Source organism: Microcaecilia unicolor, chromosome 10, assembly GCF_901765095.1.
Source record: "Microcaecilia unicolor chromosome 10, aMicUni1.1, whole genome shotgun sequence".
NCBI classification, from domain to species: domain Eukaryota; kingdom Metazoa; phylum Chordata; class Amphibia; order Gymnophiona; family Siphonopidae; genus Microcaecilia; species Microcaecilia unicolor.
Window position 1 is genome coordinate 205,754,429 of NC_044040.1, and position 23,783 is coordinate 205,778,211.

Sequence of the window (23,783 nt, forward strand, 5' to 3'; positions counted from 1 at the left end):
GAGGGGGCAGACGCTGGATGGGAAGGAGGGAGAGGAGGGCAGACGCTGGATGGGAAGGAGGAGAGAAGGAGGGAAGACGCTGGATGGGAAGGAGGGAGAGGAGGAGGGAAGACGCTGGATGGGAAGGAGGGAGAGGAGGAGGGAAGAGCTGGATGGGAAGGAGGGGAGAGGAGGGCAGACGCTGGATGGGAAGGAGGGAGAGAAGGAGGGCAGACGCTGGATGGGAAGGAGGGAGAGAAGGAGGGCAGACGCTGGATGGGAAGGAGGGAGAGGAGGGCAGACGCTGGATGGGAAGGGGGAGAGGAGGGCAGACGCTGGATGGGAAGGAGGGAGAGAAGGAGGGCAGACGCTGGATGGGAAGGAGGGGAGGAGGGCAGACGCTGGATGGGAAGGAGGGAGAGGAGGGCAGACGCTGGATGGGAAGGAGGGAGAGAAGGAGGGAAGACGCTGGAGGGGGAAGGAGGGAGAGAAGGAGGGCAGACGCTGGGGGAAGGAGGGAGAGGAGGAGGGAAGCGCTGGATGGGAAGGAGGAGAGAGGAGGGAAGACGCTGGATGGGAAGGAGGGAGAGGAGGGCAGACGCTGGATGGGAAGGAGGGAGAGGAGGAGGGAAGACGCTGGATGGGAAGGAGGGAGAGGAGGGCAGACGCTGGATGGGAAGGAGGAGAGAAGGAGGGCAGACGCTGGATGGGAAGGAGGGAGAGGAGGGCAGACGCTGGGGAAGGAGGGAGAGAAGGAGGGCAGACGCTGGATGGGAAGGAGGGAGAAGGAGGGCAGACGCTGGATGGGAAGGAGGGAGAGGAGGGCAGACGCGGATGGGAAGGAGGAGGGAGAGAAGGAGGGCAGACGCTGGATGGAAGGAGGCGAGAAGGAGGGCAGACGCTGGATGGGAAGGAGGGCGAGAAGGAGGGAAGACGCTGGATGGGAAGGAGGGAGAGAGGAGGGCAGACGCTGGATGGGAAGGAGGGAGAGAAGGAGGGCAGACGCTGGATGGGAAGGAGGGAGAGAAGGAGGGCAGATGCTGATGGAAGGAGGAGAGAAGGAGGGCAGACGCTGGATGGGAAGGAGCGGAGAGAAGGGGGAAGACGCGGATGGGAAGGAGGGAGAGAAGGAGGGCAGACGCTGGATGGGAAGGAGGGAGAGGAGGGCAGACGCTGGATGGGAAGGAGGGAGAGGAGGGCAGACGCTGGATGGGAAGGAGGGAGAGAAGGGGAAGACGCTGGATGGGAAGGAGGGAGAGGAGAGGGAAGACGCTGGATGGGAAGGAGGGAGAGGAGGAGGAAGACGCTGGATGGGAAGGGGAGAGGAGGGCGACGCTGGATGGGAAGGAGGGAGAGAAGGAGGGCAGACGCTGGATGGGAAGGAGGGAGAGAAGGAGGGCAGACGCTGGATGGGAAGGAGGGAGGAAGGAGGGCAGATGCTGAATGGAAGGAGGGAGAAGGAGGGCAGGCTGGATGGGAAGGAGGGCGAGAAGGAGGGAGACGCTGGATGGGAAGGAAGGAGGAGAGAAGGAGGGCAGACGCTGGATGGGAAGGAGGGAGAGGAGGGCAGACGCTGGATGGGAAGGAGGGAGAGGAGGGCAGACGCTGGATGGGAAGGAGGGAGAGAAGGAGGGAAGACGCTGGATGGGAAGGAGGGAGAGGAGGGCAGACGCTGGAGGGGAAGGAGGGAGGAGGAGGGCAGACGATGGAGGGAAGGAGGGAGAGGAGGAGGGAAGACGCTGGATGGGAAGGAGGGAGAGAAGGAGGGAAGACGCTGGATGGGAAGGAGGGAGAGAAGGAGGGAAGACGCTGGATGGGAAGGAGGGAGAGAAGGAGGGAAGACGCTGGATGGGAAGGAGGGAGAGAAGGAGGGCAGACGCTGGATGGGAGGAGGGAGAGGAGGGCAGACGCTGGATGGGAAGGAGGCGAGAAGGAGGGAAGACGCTGGATGGGAGGAGGGGAGAGGAGAGAAGGAGGGCAGACGCGGATGGAAGAGGAGAGGAGGGCAGACGCTGGATGGGAAGGAGGAGAGAGGAGGGAAGACGCTGGATGGGAAGGAGGGAGAGGAGGGCAGACGCTGGATGGGAAGGAGGGCGAGAAGGAGGAAGACGCTGGATGGGAAGGAGGGAGAAGGAGGGCAGACGCTGGATGGGAAGGAGGGAGAGGAGGGCAGACGCTGGATGGGAAGGAGGGAGAGGAGGGCAGACGCTGGATGGAAGGAGGGAGAGAAGGAGGGAAGACGCTGGATGGGAAGGAGGGAGAGGAGGAGGGAAGACGCTGGATGGGAAGGAGGGAGAGGAGGGAAGACGCTGGATGGGAAGGAGGGAGAGGAGGGCAGACGCTGGATGGGAAGGAGGGAGAGAAGGAGGGCAGACGCTGGATGGGAAGGAGGGAGAGAGGGCAGACGCTGGATGGGAAGGAGGGAGAGGAGGGCAGACGCTGGATGGGAAGGAGGGAGAGGAGGGCAGACGCTGGATGGGAAGGAGGGAGAGAAGGAGGGCAGACGCTGGATGGGAAGGAGGGAGAGGGGGCAGACGCTGGATGGGAAGGAGGGAGAGGAGGGCAGACGCTGGATGGGAAGGAGGGAGAGAAGGAGGGAAGACGCTGGATGGGAAGGAGGGAGAGAAGGAGGGAAGACGCTGGATGGGAAGGAGGGAGAGGAGGAGGGCAGACGCTGGATGGAAGGAGGAGAGAGGGGAGGGAAGACGCTGGATGGGAAGGAGGGAGAGGAGGGCAGACGCTGGATGGGAAGGAGGGAGAGGAGGAGGGAAGACGCTGGATGGGAAGGAGGGAGAGGAGGGCAGACGCTGGATGGGAAGGAGGGAGAGGAGGAGGGCAGACGCTGGATGGGAAGGAGGGAGGAGGCAGACGCTGGATGGGAAGGAGGGAAGACGGGATGGAAGGGGAGAGAAGGAGGGCAGTCAGTTGATGGAAGGGGAGAGAGAAGGAGGGCAGGCTGGATGGAAGGGGTGCATACATGGGAATGCAGGTGTTGTGGCTGAAGCATGTTACTGATTTACTTGTGCAAGCAGCATGGACCTGGGGCAGTGGACTTCTTCAACTAGTGTGGCTTGGGTATCCCTGCCAGCAAACGTAGGACTCAGTTCTGGTGGGGGTGGGGGCAGTGCAGTTGGGGGGGGGGGGGGACTTGAGAAGAAATGTTTAGCCTAGGGGTGCCGTGACCTGAGAAAGTTTTGGAACCACGGTATAAGTGATGAAATTACAACACTGCAGTACAGGGAGAATACAGCTTTCTTTTCCCAAGTTGTCTTTGAATCTTTGTTTCTTTGTTAGGAGCAGTAGCTGGTGCATCCCAGTATTAGAGTTCAGTTATTGTGTTCAGTTAATTGTTTGGTCATATTGAAGAGAGTTCTTGAAGTAGGATGGTATTTGCTTTTCCAGATCAGTGTAACTGGTTCTTCCATCTTGTTCTTGAAAAGGGAACTGCAGTGATGTGATCACACTTAAGTGTAACTATGCCAGTAAGCGGTTTTTCAAGGCGTATTTTGCGATGGTCTTATCTTCGTCTGGCATTCAAATTATGGCTTGAACAAGTTAGCAAAGTTAAATTGCTTTCAAAGGATATGGCACTAAAATGTCAGGAATTAACATTTAACAGTCTTCCCCACAGTTCTGGAACTGATTTCCAAATGTTTTGCACCCAATTGCTCTCTTAATTTTCAAAGAGCTAGAGGGGGTGACTTCAGGAGCTTTATGCTTCCCTTGTTATGCCCCCCCCCCCCCCCCCCCAAAAAGAACCAAAACCATGTTAGTAGAAAATGAGAGAGATGGTAACTGGTAATTGTATCAGTTCATTTCTCCAGGGGAACATTTCAACTTTGCTGACACAGCGTAAAATACAGCTTCAAAAGATAACCTGGAAAATAACACACAGCTCTGTCCAATGTGAATGACATATGCCAACTGTTTAACTTGCCTTTTTGTTTTTTTAAATTTTTAATAAAACTAGTGGAACCCAGCCCGTTTCCTCAACAATGAAACGGGCCCTAGGAAGACTCTCTTGTAAGCGATTTTTTTTTTTTGCCTCTCCCCTGCCCTCCCCTCCATGTCCAGGGATTCTTCCCTTCTCCCCCTTCCCCTCCAGCGATTCTCCTCTTCCCTGCCCTCCCCTCCGTGTCCCGCGATTCTCTTCTCTCCTGTCCTCTCCTCCCACCCCATCCCATCCCATGTCCATCGATTCTGCTCTGCCCTCCCCTCTCTTCCTTTGTACCTCATCATTTTCTGGCTGGCCTGGCTGGCTTCCCTTCCGTTGGTAACATCCTGACGTCAGCTCGCCTCCAGCGTTCCCTTCCCTTTCACTGTTCCGCCCTCTGACGTCATTACGTTTTGACGCGAGGGCGGGCAGTGAGTGGGAATGGAACGCTGGAGGCTGGCTGACGTCATGAGATGTTACGAGCCCAGACAGCGATGGAAGGTTGGAGGTGCAAATTATTATATAGTATATTTCTAGATTTTGAAACATAGTCGCAGATTTTGCTGACACTGTCACTTTGTCTTTTCATCTGGTGCTCTCTGGTCTGTTTAAAAATACTACACTTTTAGAATGAATTGTGTGACTAAGTTTGAGTCTAGACTTCTGTAAAACAGTGTTTTGTGGTGAAGGAAATCACTTTGGTAAGGGACAAGATGACATTGATACTGTAATGAGTTATTGTGTAAATGCTGTGGGTCTTCATTAGAGCACACACCACAGTGGCACAGTTGGAGCACAAATGACAAATTCATGCCCAGATGATCGAAAGCCCCATGCTGTTCCAAACAGCGCTTTAAAAATAGCGCTGGAACACCGCGGGGCTTTACTGCCCCTAAATTCAGAGATAATAGCATGCAAATTTATGTGCACTATTATCTCTGATCATAGGATAAAGTGCAGGAGGATTGTCAAAAGCCCAGAACTGTCAAACACAAGGGCTGGAGATCCATGGGACCCCCAGACTCCAAACAGCATGGCCCTGGTGGCCTAGTATCCCCACCCCGAGCCAGTGACATGGCGGCTGGAGATCCAGCGGACTTCCAGTCCCTCCCCCCCCCAACACAAGTTCAGGGGGGCTGGAGATCTGGTGGTTCTCCAGCCCCCCTAACCCCCTCTAGCATCCCCCCCCAAGTAAAGCCCTGGTGGCTCAGTGGGCCGTGAATCAACCCCCCCCCCCCCCCCCGACCTGGTGGTCTAACGGCCCTCTTCCCCCCCCCCCCCCTCCAATACCGTTGTTGGAGGAGGGAGGTAGACTCTGTCCTCTTCCAGCAGTGCCGCCTCGAAAATTGCCGTGCCCAGCCCTGCCCAGTGCATCCTAGGATGCGCTGGGAGGGGCTTCACATCATATAAAGGAGAAACTGATCATGGAGCGGTAGCAAATTCAGGTGTTAGTATGGCGCTAATAGCCTCTAGCGCCCTCGTTTGCTTCTGATCATCTGCCCATCAATGCTCAGAGCACAGCTATGCAAAGAAATTAAGGCAATGATTAACAGTCCTGTTGTACTTGGCGGTGTTTATCTATTACAGAAAAAGTGTTAACAAATATTCTGCTGATTAATGGCATAACCAAAGCGAACATTGCATTTCTTATTTATTTATTTTGATTTGCTCACTCCTTTTCAGTAGTAGCTCGAGGTGAGTTACATTCAGGTACACTGGGTATATCTCTGTCCCAGGAGGGCTCACAATCTAAGTTTGTACCTGAGGCAATGGAGGGTTAAGTAACTTGCCCAAGATCACAAGGAGCAGCAGTGGGATTTGAACTGGCCACCTCTGGATGTCAAGACTGTTGCTCTAACCAATAGGCTACTCCTCACTTTAAACCTGGTGACGTTTTGCATAATTGTGTTCAAGCTTTCATATCATTTTTTCCCCTGAAATTCTCCTCTTTTATTTGCACTTTGCAATTGGGCAGCTTTGCAAAACTTTCTATGCTCTTGGAAGGTATGGAGGTTTTTTTGTTTGTTTTTGTGTACTTATGGTGATTGTTATTCAGTTTTTATTTTTTTAGCATGAATCATTTGAAGACATAACCAACTTAAAAATTCTTTAAATATTTTATCTTTGTCAGGACCTTTTTAAAGTGACTTTCGCTGAAACTGGCTTTCTTTTTGATCGTTATAGATCCATGAACACCTTTTTGATTATTTACCTAATAATCCTCCTTTTTGAGGCCAGTTTGAGTACCATCTTGAAGTATGCCTATCAGGCTGAAGAGAAATGGGATGACCCTTGGTATAACCAAAAAAACGGATCAAGAAAAGAATAGCAGCAAGGTGGGTTGCCTTTTCTGAAGCCGCTTACGTATAAATAGAACCTAATAAATTTGGTTGCAGGTCTATGTATCTTTTGTAACTGTACAGGTTAGTTTTAAAAAGCTGGGATTTTTACTGAACCTTATCTTTAGTTCTCATTTTTGACTGACAGCTTTTAAGGTTGCTAAAATGTATGATAATGCAGTGGGGAGAGCCACTGAAATATTAAGATGCACGAAGGGAGCAGAAAAGAGGTGCTAATACCTCTGTTCAAAACATTGGTGAGACTTAAGGGCCTGTTAAAGCACACTATTATTATTAGCATTTGTATAGCGCTACCAGACGCACGCAGCGCTGAACACCTGACACAGAGAGACAGTCCCTGCTCAATTGAGCTTACAATCTAAAAATACAGACAGACAAGGGCGAGGGAAGTACTGGGTGAGAAAGGAGCGAGGGGAGGGCAATTGAGTAGTGGTAAGGAGCCAAAAGCAGTGGTGAAAAGGTGGGTTTTCAGCATAGATTTGAAAACAGGTAGAGAATGGAGCTAGACGTACAGGCTCAGGAAGCTTATTCCAGGCATAAGGTGCCGCGAGGGAAAAGGAACGAAGTCTGGAGTTAGCAGTGGAGGAGAAGGGGGACGACAAGCGAGATTTGTCCAGTGAGCGGAGTTCACGGGGAGGAATGTAGGGAGAGATTAGAGTGAAGAGGTAATGGGGGGGGCTGCAGAATGGATGCACTTAAAGGTCAGTAAGAGAAATTTGAACTGTATGCGGAAGCAGACAGGGAGCCAGTGAAGTGACTTGAGGAGTGGGCTAGTGTGGGTATAACGATTTTGGCGGAAAATAAGTTGTGCTGCAGAATTTTGGACGGACTGGAGAGGAGAGAGATGGCTGAGTGGAAGACCAGTGAGAAGCAAATTGCAAAAATCCAAGCGAGAGGTGACAAGGGTTTGGATAGGGTTCTGGTAGCATATTCAGAAAGAAAGGGGCAAATTTTGCTAATGTTGTAGATAAAGAAACGACACTAAACAGCACCCGGTTATTGCAGACCCATGGTAACATCTTGTTGCATGCTATAAGCAGCTAATGTCCTAAAAGTCCTGCACTAACTGTGTGCCGCGTTAGGGAGCGAGTTATAGGCGAAAAATGGGTGTAGTCTTGCTTATTGTGCAAACCACATACTGTCACAGAGTTAGCACTAACTGCAAAAAAAATTCAACAAATAGTAAAGAACATTTCTGTGTGCTGACTACAGGGGACGTGGTGGACATGCTTTCAACAGTGCTCAGTCTTTGCGTTTATCCGTGCGTTAAGGTTCCCCTGTTAAAGCATAGTAAGTGCAAAAACTGACTGCACTTTATTTATTTATGACATTTATACCCCACATTATCCCAAACTGGCTCAGGTTCAGTGTGGCTTACAATTAGAATCGAGAGATCTAGGGTCACGAGCAGGGGTATACGGACAGATTGGCAAACTAAGAGGGGTTCCCCGTGTAGTATACTGTATGTACAAGAATAAGAATTTTGAAAACAAAACAGAATTTTAGAGGGAGCCAGTGGAGTGTAAATAGCACAGGTGAAGCTCGATCTTGTCTCTTTGCATTGCAAAGGAAACGGGCAGTGCGGTTTTGAAGAGTTTGAAGTCTTTTAACTTGGGAAGAAGACAATCCTGCATAGATTGCAGTAGTCAACGGGTTTGAAGTCTTCTGACTTAGGAAGAAGGCAATCCTGCATAGACCACATTGCAATAGTCGACTCAAGACACAAGTAAAGTGTGAAGCGCAGTATGTAAGAATTTAAAATCAAGTATTGATTTAATAGTGCAATACGAACGTAAAGTTGAAAAGCCAAGCCTGATCACTTCTTAAAGAAGAAAGTTGAGAACCGAATCAAACCCAAGATAATGGAAACAAGTAGTCTAGTTGGGACAATAACAGAATGACTGTCTGGGGAAATAGTCTCCGAGTCTTCACAGTTTCCATAGTGTTTTGAAGCTTTTTGATGTGATTGAAGCAACTTGGCCTTCAAGGGTCAGATGTTTGTCGAGAATGATTCCTAGTATTTTTATTTGTGTACGATTGATCTATTATGATGTTTTGGTAAGTAGTGGGATTGTGCTGGCTGGATAAAACCAGGAGTTTGGTTTTGTCTCGATTCAGTTTAAGTTTGACAGTTGTGACCCAATTTTCCATGAGGTCTAGTCCTTTTTTGGCCTTCTCCAGTATCTCTGGGATGCTGTTGTTGAAAGGATGTAGACAGTGACATCGTCTGCCCTACCCTACTTTTTTTTTTTAAGTGATCTCTCCTTTCCCTACTTTTACTACTACTACTACTACTACTAACATTTCTAAAGCGCTACTAGGGTTACGCAGCGCTGTACAATTTAAACATAGAAGGACAGTCCCTGCTCAAAGAGCTTACAATCTAAAAGACAAGAGAACAATCTAAAGACAAGTGTACAATCTAGAGGACGAGTGAATAGTTAATCTGATAGGGTGGATAGATTGGGGCATTCTATATTGCTCAAGCGGTTAGGCGCCGAAGGCAGCATTGAAGAGGTGAGTTTTAAGCAGAGATTTGAAGATGGGTAGGGAGGGGGGCTTGGCGTATGGGTTGAGGAAGATTGTTCCAGGCATAGGGTGAGGCAAGGCAGAATGAGCGGAGCCTGGAGTTGGCAGTGGTGGAGAAGGGTACTGAGAGAAGGGCTTTGTCCTGTGAGCGGAGGTTACGGGCGGGAACATAGGGGGAGATGAGGGTGGAGAGGTAGTGAGGAGCCGCAGACCGGGTGCATTTGTAGGTAAGGAGGAGGAGCTTGAATTGTATGCGATATCTGATCGGAAGCCAATGAAGTGATTTGAGGAGAGGGGTGATAATGTTTTATTATTTGTAAACGGCTTTGAAGCTTGTACCAGGCCTCTTGTGGTATATCAAGCTTGTATAAATAAATAAACAAGTGATGCTTATGTGCATAAGACAAACAATCAGGGATGGAAGGTAGATGAGAGCAACTTGGAAGAGAGGATCTTCGGTCACAGGTCGGATCCTGGAGGAGACAGCAGGCAGTCAATCACTGTGCTGGGATCTTGCCAGGTAATTGTGACCTGGATTGGCCACTGGATGCTGGGCTTGATGGACCTTTGGTCTGTCCCAGTATGGCAACACTTATTTTCTTATGTTCTAGTTGCATAGCATAGGGCTCCCTGTAAATGTGGTAGGGTAAAAACAGTAACTGGATTTAAGAAAGCATATGATAAGCATAGAGCAGTGCTTCTTGACCCAGTTCTTAGGCCACACCTAGCCAGTTCGGTTTTCAGGCTATCCACAATGAATATGCATAAGAGACATTTGCATACCAAGGAAGCAGTGTATACAAATCTGGCTCATGTTTGTTCATTGTTGATCTGCCCCAAGGACTGGGTTGCGGAGCATTTGCATAGAGGATTCTAATACAGCGGGTAGACTAAATAACATATCATAGGACCCCTTTTACTAAAGTGTATTGGGTGGTTAACCATGAAATTAGCATGTGCAAATGGTTAATGCAGTGGAGTGACAGGCCATTATTTTAGAAAACATAGTAGCATAGTAGTTGACGGCAGAAAAAGACCTGCACTGTCCATCTAGTCTGCTCAACAAGATAAACTCATATGTGCCACTTCTTGTGTATACCTTACCTTGATTTGTATCTGCCATTTTCAGGGCACAGACCATAGAAGTCTGCCCAGCACTAGTCCCGCCTCCCAAACACACTTCCATGTGTAGTTAGCAGCATTAACATATTGCATAGAAGAGTAAATGCTGATTTAAGAAAGCCCCTGTTTACACATGGAAATCTATGCCACACAGACTTTAAGTACATGTGCACTCCTGCGGGTAGTTTAGAAAAGGCTCTGCATTGGCAGATGCTTTTTTAAATTACCACTGGAATTGAGCATCTCTTCATGTGCTCATGCACAAAGGTATTGGGAGGATATTGTGGACTTTGTGACTGCTGCAAAATATCAGATGAAAATGGACTACTGTCTCCTGCATTTTAGACCACTGGAAGTTAAAAAACATGTTCACCAGTTTGCCACACAGGTGTTTGTAGCAGGCAAGCTAGTATTGGCAGCAACCTGGAAGAGACCTCGACTGCCGGAGTTATCGGCCGTGCTGGAAAAACTGAAATATATCCAGCTGATGTCTAAGCTCACCGCATTGCGCAAGGGACAAATAGCTCAGCATCAGAAGATCTGGGACTTATATAACACTTGGTCATCCACCAACGCGAGTCTATAAGTACTCCATGTACAGAAGGCTACAGGGGTAGGGCAGGGGGGGAAGGGAGAAGAGGGGGAGGGTTGATGGGGTTTGTCAAATGGTTAGTACTTAATGACAGTAGTTAAAACAGTTAAAGCTTTGTGAAATGTTACCAAGTTATACCAATCAGAAGGTGGAACTGTATTAGCTGGTATTGATTTTGTATGGTTATGAAAAAATGCAGGAGTGGTCAACCTCTGCCCTCGAGGGCCACAACCCAGTCGGGTTTTCAGGATTTTCCCAATGAATATGCATGAGATGTATTTGCACACAGTGGGGGCATATTCATTGGGGAAATCCTAAAAACACAACTGGGTTGTTGCCCTCTTGAGGACCGAGGTTGCCCACACCTGTACTATTTCCACACTAACCGCATAACCTGGATCGGGCGCAAACTGTTTTTAATAGTTTGAGAAACAGATAGCATGGAGCAGTTGATATATTATCCTAGTAGGTAAGATCAAGTGTATCCATATCTGCAGTGCAGTCTCTTCATTAACTGTGTGAGAACATGCTGGTTACGGCCCCAATGGTTTCCACAAAGTTTTAGTGCAGCCTAGTCAAAGGAGGCCATAGTCTATTTCTGTTACCAATACAGTTGCTCTGTCAGATCTACTTAAAAGGAGAAAAAAAGGTGTTGAGTTAGATATCTAGAGATGGTTATCGGTGCAGCTTGGTATAAAACAGAAGCTCTCTCTTATTCATTAGAGTTCATCACCTGTGAGATCATAAAGAGGGTACTTTACTAAGTGTTTATTTATTTAGATTTTGCTCACACCTTTTTCAGTAGTAGCTCAAGGTGAGTTACATTCAGGTACTCTGGATATTTCTCTGTCCCAGGAGGGCTCACAATCTAAGTTTGTACCTGAGCCAATGGAGGGTTAAGTGACTTTGCCCAAGATCACAAGGAGCAGCAGTGGGAATTGAATTGGCCACCTCCTGGATTGCAAGACCCGGTGCTCTAACCACTAGTCCACTCCTCCACCCCAAAGAATCTTGTTACTCTTTGGGGTTCTACATGGAATGTTGCTAGACTTTGAAATTCTGCATGGAATCTTGTTATTCTTTAGAATTCTAGAATCTTTATTTATTTATTTAGATTTCGCTCACACCTTTTTCAGTAGTAGCTCAAGGTGAGTTACATTCAGGTATTTTAGATATTTCCCTGTCCCAGGAGGGCTCACCTGAGGCAATGGAGGGTTAAGTGACTTGCCCAAGATCACAAGGAGCAGCAGTGGGATTTGAACTGGCCACCTCTGGATTGCAAGACCGGTGCTCTAACCACTAGGCCACTCCTCCTCATGCTAAATGTTACCACACATTATATACAGCTGGGCCTCTTTTATGCTATGGGCCCTGCAGCAGATAGCACAGTCTTTGGAAGTCTGTTAATATCTTCTATTTATTTGATTGTTTTAGATTTTACTTTCTGATGAATGTTTTCATAGCAAGTATCTTTAGAATCATTTGCAACTGCTCAATCTGTTCAGAGCCATGTTTAAAGGATTTCATGTTTCGTTTTTGACCTGTGAAGAGGGGGTGGCCGAGTAAGGTCATTTAGGATTGGATCTGGATTTTTTGCTCGCACATTTTTTCAGTTGTAGCTGAAGGTGAGTTCATTCAGGTGAAGCAGGTATTTTCTTTTCCTTCAAGGGCTCGAAGCTAGCACAGCTTTGTAAAAGGTGGCCCAAGTTTGTACCTGAGGCAGCGAAGGATTACATGACTTGCCCAAGGTCACACAAAACTGTGGTGGGATTTGAACCGGGCTTCCCTGATTCTCAGCCCACTGCTCTAGCCATTTGGCTACTCCTCCATTCTACTCAGATGTTTGAGATTTTGAATTTAACTTGATTTTAAATAAATGTCCTTGAAACATGTTTGTCGGGTGACTTCATGGTTTGCTGTAGACAACTTTAAGGTGGCTGGGGAAGGGGAAGTGGTTTTCCATAATGTGGAATTTTTTTTTATAACTTCCCCTCCTACCCTTCTCTTGTAGATTCTCAAATTCATTTCCGATTTCCTCGCATTCCTGGTTCTGTACAACTTCATCATCCCTATATCACTGTATGTGACAGTGGAGATGCAGAAATTCCTTGGGTCCTTTTTTATCGGCTGGGATCTTGATCTTTATCATGAAGAGACAAACCAGAGGGCACAAGTAAACACGTCTGACCTGAACGAAGAGCTGGGGCAGGTAAAACGTTATCTCATGTAAGGACTGATAATGAATTGCTCTACAGTGAGGCTGTGAGACTTAAAATGAAGAGATAGAATTGTTGAAATATAAACAGTACTGCAGATTGTGAGATTTGTGAAAAGGAGTGAGAAGGATAAAGTATGCATTCACATATTTATAATTTGTAGATATTAGAACAATGAATAACATCCATTGTATATGAAATTGGGGCAAAAAAAAACCCCAGATCTGCTGCAGCTGAAAACCAAACGTGGTTAGTTGACGACCAACTTTTGTCGAATTAAATTGTTGAATTAAACTTTTGTGCAGGTGGAGTACGTATTTACAGATAAAACTGGTACTCTGACAGAAAACGAGATGCAGTTTCGTGAATGCTCGGTGAATGGCATTAAATATCAAGAGATCAATGGCAGGCTGGTCGCAGAAGGCATGACAGAGGATTGCCCAGATGGAACCATGCAGAGTTTGGTAAAGATTGTACTTGAGCTACTTACGTGCTATGGAAACCATCGTATAAAAGCTAAAACTTGTCACTGTGCAGTTCGTTATATAGAGCTCATTAACCCCAAAATAAATAAAAGCTCTCATTGATAAAATAGGAGGTCCCATTTTATTTTGTTTGCCCACTACCTTTTGACATAATCTTAAAAGCAGAATAATTTCTGTTTATAGTAGCTGCCATCTACTGAATAAAAAGGCCTTGGGAGTAGGGCAGGGGTGGGCAACCACAGTCCTCAAGGGACACAACCTAGTTAGGTTTTCAAGATTTCCACAGTGAATATGTATGAGATCTATTCGTATACAGTAGAAGCAGTCCATGCAAATCAATCTCATGCATACTCATTGTGGAAGTCTTGAAAACCCGACTGGGTCGGGGCCCTCGAGGACCGTGGTTGCCAACCCCTGGAGTAGAGGGTCACAGCCATACATTCTTCTGTTTCCTCGGCACTCTGCATCTTAAGTGAGAACCACCTTTCTGCTGCTACACATTTCTACAATACTACACGGATAAGCATAACAGTTCAGCCTAATCCTTAGGTTTTGTTGAGGCCTGGGGTTGAGGGCTCTTTTGAGCAAGTGCAAACCTGGTGGTGCCAGGTCCCTCCTTTTCTCCCCCCTCCCGCTGGCTCCGTTTAAAAAAAAAAAAAAAAAAAAAAATTTTTAAACGTCTTTAAAGGCGTTTAATTCGACGTTTCTTTAAACGTTCATTGCAGCTACTCACTGGGACACCAGTTCGTTACAGCTCGGAGCGGCAAGCAGGTAATTTTACCTTTTTATAGCGGGCAGGGGGTTCCCCGATTCTTCTCCTCGTGGCAATGGCGTCGGAGGGCGAGGGCGCAAAGGGTCGCTCCCCGGATCGCTGGAGCGCTTCTAGAGGGGATGCGGGGGTTTTACAACCTGATTCGCCCTTGATGGGTGATAGTTTAGTGACCGATGAATGTCCCGGTCGTTCCTCCGGCGTGGCGGTTTTTTCCCGCCATAAACGCCCATCCCCCGCTCCTCGCCTCCGCCATCTTGGCCGGCCACGCGGCTCGGACGGCTTCTTCGGGGCCGCCCTTGAGGTTGGAGACATTAATGCCATGAACGCCCTTAATTTGGGCGACGGCACAAAAGCGGCTAAAGTTAAGCGCCGTTCTTCCCGCGCGGCTCCTTCACGGAGTTTCGCGCCGGACGCCATTTTGGATGCGCAGCATATCTCTCCCCCGCTATTGCGAGCGCCGGTTGAGAGTGCGTCTAGGGCTGTTGCCCAGGCTGCGGAAGTGCACAGTCTGGGGGGTTTCTCCCCCGAGTTTGTTTTGCTGCTGCATCAGGCTTTCCTCATGCAAAACGCTGCCCCTGCTTCCTCTTCTGATAAAGAGGTTGAGGTTCCCAGAGGTAAACGCCCTCGGGTTGATTTCCAGGCCTTGGAGGACTTTTGTCTCCTCCGATGTAGATGAGGGCAGCGTGTCTGAGGTCTCCCAACGATCCTTTGCGGATTCCTTGGAGGAGATAGATCCCCGCTCGGATGGAGCGGATGACCCCTCTGCAGCGCGGCTTTTTAGCCCAGAGGATTTGCCCAACCTGTTGTTACAGGCCATGGACACTTTGAAGATTTCCTCTCCGGAGGACGTCTCTCCCTCAGCCCCTGTTGGCTCTGCCATTATGCTGGGGACGAAGCGCCCGCCTAGAACCTTCCACGTGCATGATGCCATGCACACCTTAATTGCGGCTCAATGGGATGTCCCGGAAACGAGCCTTAAAGTGGCTAGGGCTATGTCCCGCCTCTATCCTTTGGCTGTGAGTGAACGTGAGGCCTATCGGTGGCCTACCGTGGATTCTTTAATCACTGCGGTGACTAAGAAAACGGCGTTGCCGGTGGAAGGTGGCACGGCCCTAACGGACGCCCAAGACAGAAGATTGGAGGCGGCCTTAAGGTCGTCCTTGGAGGCAGCTGCTTTAAGTTTGCAGGCCTCAGTTTGCGGCTCCTATGTGGCCAGGGCGTGCCGGACTATGGTGCAGCGGGCTTCCCCCTCGGATCATTCCTTGAGGGCTGATTGGCCGGCCCTGGAATCGGGCTTAGCCTATTTGGCAGACTTGCTGTATGATGTCTGGAGAGCCTCAGCTAAAGGCATGGCTCAGACAGTCTCTGTGCGGCGGTGGCTTTGGCTGAAACATTGGTCTGCTGACCACGCCTCTAAATCCCGCCTGGCTAGATTGCCTTTTAAAGGCAAGCTGCTCTTTGGGGTCGAGCTGGACAAAATCGTGACCGATCTCGGCACGTCTAAGGGCAAGAAATTACCAGAGGTCAGGGCTCGGGTTAGTACTCTTCCCGATACCTCCATACCGCCCGGGCAAGTCGGGTTCCTCTGCCCCCTCTTCCTTCAAGAGGAATTTCTCCCCCAAGCAGCATTCCTTTCGCAGAGACCGCCGTCCCGGAGGTGCTCCCTCCGGTCCTCCCCCAGGGTCTCGTACCCAAAGACGGGGCCTTGGTCCACGCCCCAGTGCAGATTGGAGGACGGCTGTCCTCGTTTCTGGGCGAGTGGACCACTATAACTTCAGACGCGTGGGTGCTGGAAGTCATCAGAGACGGCTACAAGCTAGAGGTCTGCCAACCCTTAAGAGACGGGTTTGTACTCTCTCCCTACAAGTCTCCGGTCAAGCTGTGGTAGTGCAGCAGACCTTGGACAACCTGATCCGCCTGGGTGCGGTCGTTCCGGTGCCAAAAAATCAGATTGGCAAGGGACGTTACTCCATTTACTTTGTGGTTCCAAAGAAAGGAGGTTCTGTCCGGCCTATCCTCGACCTCAAAGGGGTCAATCGGGCCTGGAAAGTGAGGCACTTTCGCATGGAGACTCTCCGCTCTGTTATAGCGGCAGTGTAGGCAGGAGAGTTCTTGGCTTCCTTGGACATCAAGGAAGCGTACCTGCATATTCCCATCTGGCCTCCTCTCCAACGCTTTCTGCGTTTTACAGTCCTGAGACGACACTTCCAGTTCAGAGCCCTCCCTTTCGGGTTGGCTACTGCTCCGCGGACCTTTTCCAAAGTAATGGGGGTCATAGCGGCCTTCCTGCTAAAGGAAGGAGTACAAGTCCATCCTTATCTGGACGACTGGTTGATCCGAGCCCCCTCTTATGCAGAGTGCGGCAAAGCTATGGACCGGGTAGTTGCTCTTTTGAGCTCCCTGGGATGGATCATCAACTGGAAGAAGAGCCAGCTGCGCCCGACTCAGTCCCTGGTGTATCTGGGAGTTCGATTCGACACCCAAGTGGGCAGAGTGTTCCTGCCAGACAATCGATTGTCAAGCTTCAGGCTCAGGTGGACTAGTTCCTAGTAGCCTCTCCTATTCGGGCTTGGGACTACGTGCAGCTGTTGGGCTCTATGACGGCCACGATGGAAGTAGTGCCCTGGGCCAGGGCTCATATGAGACCACTACAGCTATCTCTGCTGCTGCGCTGGACTCCGATGTCGGAGGATTATGCTGTGCGCCTTCCCGTGGACCCAGCAGTGCGCAAGGCGCTGAGCTGGTGGACGCAGACAGACAAGTTGTCTGCAGGATTGCCTCTGGTGACCCCGGAGTGGATTGTCATCACGACAGACGCCTCTTTGATGGGCTGGGGAGCCCACTGCTTGGGAAGGACAGCGCAGGGGCTCTAGTCTCCTGCAGAGGCAAGTGGTCTATCAACCTCCTGGAACTCAGAGCCATTCGGTTGGTGTTATTGGCGTTCATCCCGGTACTGGTGTTGAAGCCTGTAAGGGTCCTGTCGGACAATGCCACGGCTGTGGCCTATATCAACCGCCAGGGAGGTACCAGAGCGCCCCTCTAGCCAAGGAGGCTATGAGTCTTTGCCAGTGGGCGGAAGCGAACCTGGAACAGCTTTCAGCGGCCCACATTGCCGGAGTCATGAATGTCAAGGCGGACTTCTCAGTCGCCATACTTTGGAGCCCGGAGAGTGGCAACTATCTGCTCAGGCGTTCTTGGACATCACGAAGCGCTGGGGCCAGCCGAGCCTAGATCTGATGGCGTCATCGGCCAATGGCCAAGTGCCGCGCTTTTTCAGCAGAGGACGGGACCCTCGATCCCTGGGAGTAGATGCTCTTCTCCAACAGTGGCCGACACAAGAGCTCCTCTATGTGTTCCCGCCCTGGCCCATGTTGGGCAGGGTGCTAGACCGGGTGGCAAAGCATCCCGGCAGGGTAATCCTGGGGGTCCGGATTGGCCCAGACGTCCCTGGTATGCGGACTTGTTCAGGCTCTCAGATCGACGATCCTCTGCGGCTGTCAGTGGAGCAGGGCCTGTACATCAGGGTCCCGTGGTGATGGAGGATCCCTCTCCCTTTGGTCTTACGGCCTGGCTATTGAGCGGCAGCGTCTGAGGAAGAAGGGCTTCTCAGACAAGGTCATCGCCACTATGCTGAGAGCGAGGAAGCGCTCTACTTCTACTGCTTACGCCAGGGTTTGGCGTATCTTTGCAGCATGGTGTGAAGCAGGCTCACTTTCTCCCTTCACTGCTCCAATTTCTTCAGTGTTGGCGTTCCTGCAAGAAGGTCTGGAGAAAGGCCTGTCGCTCAGTTCCCTTAAAGTCCAGGTAGCGGCTCTGGCTTGCTTCAGGGGCCGCCTGAAGGGTGCTTCCCTGGCTTCGCAGCCAGATGTGGTGCGCTTTCTCAAGGGAGTTAATCACCTGCGCCCTCCTCTGCACTCAGTGGTGCCTGCGTGGAATCTCAACCTGGTGCTAAGAGCATTGCAGAAGCCGCCTTTGGAACCCTTGTCGAGGGCATCTCTGAAAGACCTGACGTTGAAAGCAGTCTTTTTGGTGGCTATCACTTCAGACAGAAGAGTTTCCGAGCTCCAGGCGCTCTCATGTCGAGAGCCTTTTCTGCAGTTCACTGAGGCAGGAGTGACTATTCGCACAGTGCCTTCCTTCCTGCCCAAGATTGGTTCTCGCTTCCATGTGAATCAGCAGCTCTGTCTCCCTTCCTTTCGTAGGGAGGACTACCCAGAGGAGTACTCCGCTCTTAAATATCTGGATGTGAGACGAGTCATCATCAGATACTTGGAAGTGACCAATGATTTCCGGAAATCGGATCATCTGTTTGTCCTGTTTGCAGGTCCTCGTAAGGGTCTGCAGGCTGCTAAGCCTACAGTGGCAAGATGGGTCAAGGAAGCCATTGCAGCGGCTTATGTGGCCGCGGGGAAGGTGCCGCCTATCCAGCTGAAGGCTCACTCCACAAGAGCTCAGGCGGCCTCGATGGCAGAGGCCGGATCCGTCTCCTTGGAAGAGATATGCAAGGCGGCAACGTGGGCTTCGGCTCATACATTCTCCAAGCATTACCGTTTGACTGTGGCTGCACGGGCGGAGGCCCGGTTTGGAGCTTCAGTGTTGAGGTCAGGGATTTCTATGTCCCGCCCTGGGTGAGTACTGCTTCGGTACATCCCACCAGTCTATGGATTGATCAGCTTGATGATATGGAAGGTAAAATTATGTATAATCATACCTGATAATTTTCTTTCCATTAATCATAGCTGATCAATCCATAGCCCCTCCCAGATATCTGTACTGTTTATATTCTGGTTGAATTTTAGGTTCAAGTTTAGCCTTCAGTTACTTCAGGAGGACTTCGTGTTCAAGTTCTTCTTTCACTTGGATTCTTCAAGAGTTGAGACGACTTGTGTTACAGTGAGCTGCTGCATTCCTCTCCCCTCCGTTTTACGGGGCTGGATTGAGACATAAATTCTGCCGGCACTCCCTCCCGCTTCGTGCGGCTGTAGGGCAGCTTTGTACCCCTCCCGCTTCGGCGGTGTTAGGGTCAGTCAGCTCCTCCCGCGGTTGCGGTTGCAGGATAAGCCAGATCCCCCCGCATCGGCGGGTGTGGTGTCCCTCCCCCGCTCCGCGGGGATGAGCTGGACGGATTCCCCTCCCCCACTTGTGTGGGGATGAGCTGGGTTAATTCCCCTCCCCCGTTTCGGCGGTGGTGAGCTGGGCAGAGTGTCCCTTCGTGGGTGTAATTCTCTAAGTGCTGAGTCCTGCGGATGGAGCTTTGATATCGACATACTGAGGAGTTTCCGGCAGCACATGACCACATATAGGGAGGCAAAAGTTTGCTCTCTATCTCCACCTGCTGGTAGATGGGCACAACCCACCAGTCTATGGATTGATCAGCTATGATTAATGGAAAGAAAATTATCAGGTATGATTATACATAATTTTACCTTCTTTCCTAAGCTTACAATTTGGTAAAGAAAGCAAATGAGAACGTGGTGAAGGTGGTTAGCTTGGCAGAGTTTAAAAAGGGGTTAGACGGTTTCCTAAAGGACAAGTCCATAAACCGCTACTAAATGGACTTGGGAAAAATCCACAATTCCAGGAATAACATGTATAGAATGTTTGTACGTTTGGGAAGCTCGTCAGGTGCCCTTGGCCTGGATTGGCCGCTGTCGTGGATAGGATGCTGGGCTCGATGGACCCTTGGTCTTTTCCCAGTGTGGCATTACTTGTGTACTTACTTAAGAGTTTTGGAGAGAGTGTTAATGGTGGGCTGTTAGGTAGAGTTCAGTTTCAGACAGGAACCAAGTTTGGCCAAAGCTGTCTTAAAAACAAAAAGTGGTAAAAGACTGAGATTCCAGATAGGACCAGCAAACTGACCATTTTCACTTCCTTTTCTGAAAGCTAACATTAGAAATAGAGCAATAAGTAGAAGAACTGACAGATGAAAGCTCTTACCTGCAGTTGAATTGGACAGAGAAGAAGGAACGCTTTTTTCCTAAAGGTGAAATGCCTGTCACTATGAGGGTGTGTAACCTCTTGCAGATTTTGGTATTATTCACAAAGAAGCAAACCTTACCAGTCAGCCTTTCTGCAATATTGCTTCCAAAAATGCAAAAAAGAACCAGGCCAAAACCAATCTGTGTGGCATGCTGCTGGTAACCCCCTTTTCCTCAGAGTGAACTCCATTTATCCTTTGTTGCCTTCCACTGAACCAGTTCTTAAGCCAGTCTCTTTAGGGCCCCTACAAAGGGCACCCAATTTATGTTTGCCTATGCAGAACTATGTCAAAGGCTTTGCTGAAATCTAAGTACAAAATTCAGGCAAGCCTGTAGAGAGAGGAGCAGAAGACCACAATTTGCTTCAGATGTAGAGGAATCTGAACCATTAGGCAAGTACAGTGGGCATTCCCTATACACGTAGGGCTTACAGTCTAAGACCTCATGTTGCCTTAATGCATCCTATATAATAAAACGCACCTCCAAATTTCTGAAGTTGACTGCATGGCTGAGGCATTCCTGCTCTCTGTATCCATCTCCTGAATTGACATCACGTACTTCCGGGTTCGTCACAAGCAGAAGTGACCAACCACACGAGGCTTCTCGGCTTCAGAATGTTGGAGGTGCATTCTATAAATAGGATTGGTCATTTCCTTGAAGCACAGCCAGAGCTCAGCATCCTGCACAGTAACGCTCAGACACCAGAGAGAGAGGGGTGGGGCCTGACACCAGAGAGGGGGGGGAGGTATCTCTCTCTCTCTCTCTCTCTCTCTCTCTCTCTCTCTCACACACACTGTCTTTCACACACTCTATGTCTCACACTGTATCACATTCACTTTCTATGTGTCACACAGTCACTCACACACTCTCTTGGTCTCATACACTCACTCTTACAGAGAGTCTGTGTCTCACACACACTCTCTCTCTCGCACACACTGTATCTGTGTGAAACACTCTCTCTCTCTCTCTCTCTCACTGTCTCACATACGCACTTGCACACACTCTCATTCTCACACACACACACTCTCTCACAGACACTCATACCCAGACTCACTCACTCTCTCTCACACACACACACTCGCACATTCACTTTCTCTCTCTCACACACAGTCACTCTCAAATACACTCTCTCAAACATACACACTCCGAGGAAAACCTTGCTAGCGCCTGTTTCATTTGTGTCAGAAATGGGCCTTTTTTACTAGTATGTTTAATAATACAGTTATTCTCGATGGGGTTGGCTGGGTGTGAGGCCCTAGTAGGTGCCTATTATATGAAGACACATAGGCGTCTATGTATAAAATCGTAGGGTCAAAGCACTGAAATTGCACCTAGTTTGAAACTGCCAACGTTCAATGCCTGCTTAGGAGTAGATGTAAATGTTTGTGTGTGTGTGAAGTGCATTTGTAAACCATGACTCCACTTACACTTCTCTCTGAATAAAAATACTTCCCTCCTTGGCATTGTCTTTACTTTTATGGGCATAATTTCTGGGATAATGTTATAAAAGCTCTTTTATACACAGCAGGCTTTTAAGTACTAAGAATGCTTTATAAAATTATTCTCTGAGCACTTAGGGCCTTATTTTATAAAAGTTACGTTCCTAAATTTATGCTCCAAAATGACAAGCGTAATCTATGCTCTTAAATTTATGCTCCTAATTTAGGGTCTATTATGCTCATAAATTTAGGAGTTCAAATTTAGGAGCATAACCTATATAAAATAAGGCCCTTAATGTCAAATGTTGTAACCTACGTAGATTTGAAAGATAGCGCAATATATAAATGGTGATAAATTATTCTGTGTTATTCACATTAACATTTAAAAAAATATTTTTGACCCACTGATTGAAAAGGTACCAAAAAATGGGGGTTACAAATAACAGGATATAAAAGTTTGGAGGAGTAAATTTGGGCAGCTTTCATTTTTGAAATTTGATCAGTCTATAAACATGGTCAAAATTTTATCCGTAACTTCCTATAGATTACAGATTAAGTTTGCTGTTTTTCAAATGCGTTTTTCCCAAAACATACTTTTTTTATTGATAAACGTTTCTCATTTATTTTAAAGATTTAATTGGTTCATTCCTGAAGCTGAAATTTTGCAGGATTATCTTGTCATATAAAGTCACATACCCCACTTGTGGTACCTTTCTCTCAGCCGGTCACATTTAATGCAGCTTAGTAAATGAAGGCGTTTGTACCTGAGTCAGTAGAGAGTGAAGTGACTTGCCCAAGATCACAAGGAGCATCATTGAGAGAAGCGGGAGTTGAACCCTGGCTTCCCTGGTTCTCAGCCTTCTGTTCTAACTACTAGGCAGCGACTCCACTCCATTTAAGCTGTACTTGCCTTAAAAAAAAAAAAAAAATTCCATCCATACAATCGTACTCTTGCTGGTCTCTGTAGAATGAAGAGGAGGAACTTTTCCTCAAAGCTGTATCGCTCTGTCATACTGTGCAAATCAGTAATGATCAGCCGGACGGCCTCAGAGACGGCTTCTTACATGCTAATGGAATATCCTCCCACCTGGAGTACTATGCGTCTTCCCCAGATGAGAAGGCTCTGGTTGAAGCTTCCAGAAGGTAGGTGCTTAGTTGGTTCTCGTTATGCTAAAAGGATAAATAACTGTTTCACTGTACAAATGAAATGCAAACTTTTATAAAATTCAGTCTTTTTCTTAAAGAAATGGACAGATTCCTTATATATATCCATTATCAACCAGTCAAGAAATTATATATAGTATTTACAAGTTGCAGAAAGAATAATAACACTGTATTATAAAAATATGAATGGTAGGTCTAACGTTTCCCCCCCACCACCAAATGGCATAATATTTACTGCTTTTACCCCTAAGGAAGTGTATACATACAATTAATGGTGTGTCTTTTGCATTCCACTGACATTATCATATTTTTGCTATATGAAAGTACAGTTCTGATACTGTATCACGTTATTCCTATTACTAAGGTTTAATTTGTTTTATTCATTTATTGTATTTATGCTTATATTTGGTCATTTTACTATTGTTGTGTTAACACAATTGTAACTTTTATATCAAGCTACCTGTTGCACACGGCCTTGAATGGGCAGTTAATAAATACCCCTGCATAAATTTAACAGAGCTAGTTTGTTCCTTTAACTGATGTTAAGAATTGACATCCAGAACTTAGCAATAGCAAGCTGAGCTTCCAGCAACCTTTCGGGGATCAGCCTGTTTGCATTAAAGAAGCATCTACCTCCTTCAGGACCGAACTTGGACAAGTCTATGGTGTGTGTGTCCCTCCGGCTCTCGGAACTGGAGAAAAGATTAAACCATGAAAATCCAGAATGTGGACAGTAGCAGCTACTTTGTACATACACAGTATTCACTTCATGGCACAGCTTGTAACGGCGTTTCGTTTTAGAGAAATGTTTCATGTGTGTCAGGAGTGCTGACTTGTAAACATTTGATAAATGCATATTCAGTAAACCAAAGTCCTTACTCAGGATAAAATGGCAAATACAATTAAATGCACCTTGTCACACATCTGTTCTCTCTTCTATCCCTCTAAAATCAGGTAAACTTATTTAATGGAGCAGAACCAACAGTAGTGCACTTTGGAGGGTAATAATTCCATTCTTCAGGAGACTGACTGATTGTAGAACCCCCCACCCTCCCCATGCTGACAAATATTTTGTTTGTGGCATTTATATCCCACATTATCCCAAACAAGTTTGAGTTCAATGTGGCTTACAATAAACAGTATAGGATACATAACAAAGAATAATGCATAAGAAAGTAATTTGTTGTAAGAATCCAATTTTACAATACAGTAT

At 48.2% G+C, this 23,783-nt stretch overlaps 1 protein-coding gene across 1 annotated transcript in view; it reads left to right on the forward strand.

The window, feature by feature from the left end:
- The window catches only part of ATP11B (ATPase phospholipid transporting 11B (putative)), a 138,899-nt gene that overhangs the window by 43,370 nt on the left and 71,746 nt on the right, over window positions 1-23,783 (forward strand). Inside the window, 5 exon segments of the mRNA XM_030216601.1 lie at window positions 6,098-6,218; window positions 6,220-6,249; window positions 12,528-12,725; window positions 13,038-13,196; window positions 22,374-22,549. Of these exon segments, the coding sequence (XP_030072461.1) occupies window positions 6,098-6,218; window positions 6,220-6,249; window positions 12,528-12,725; window positions 13,038-13,196; window positions 22,374-22,549 (684 nt within the window).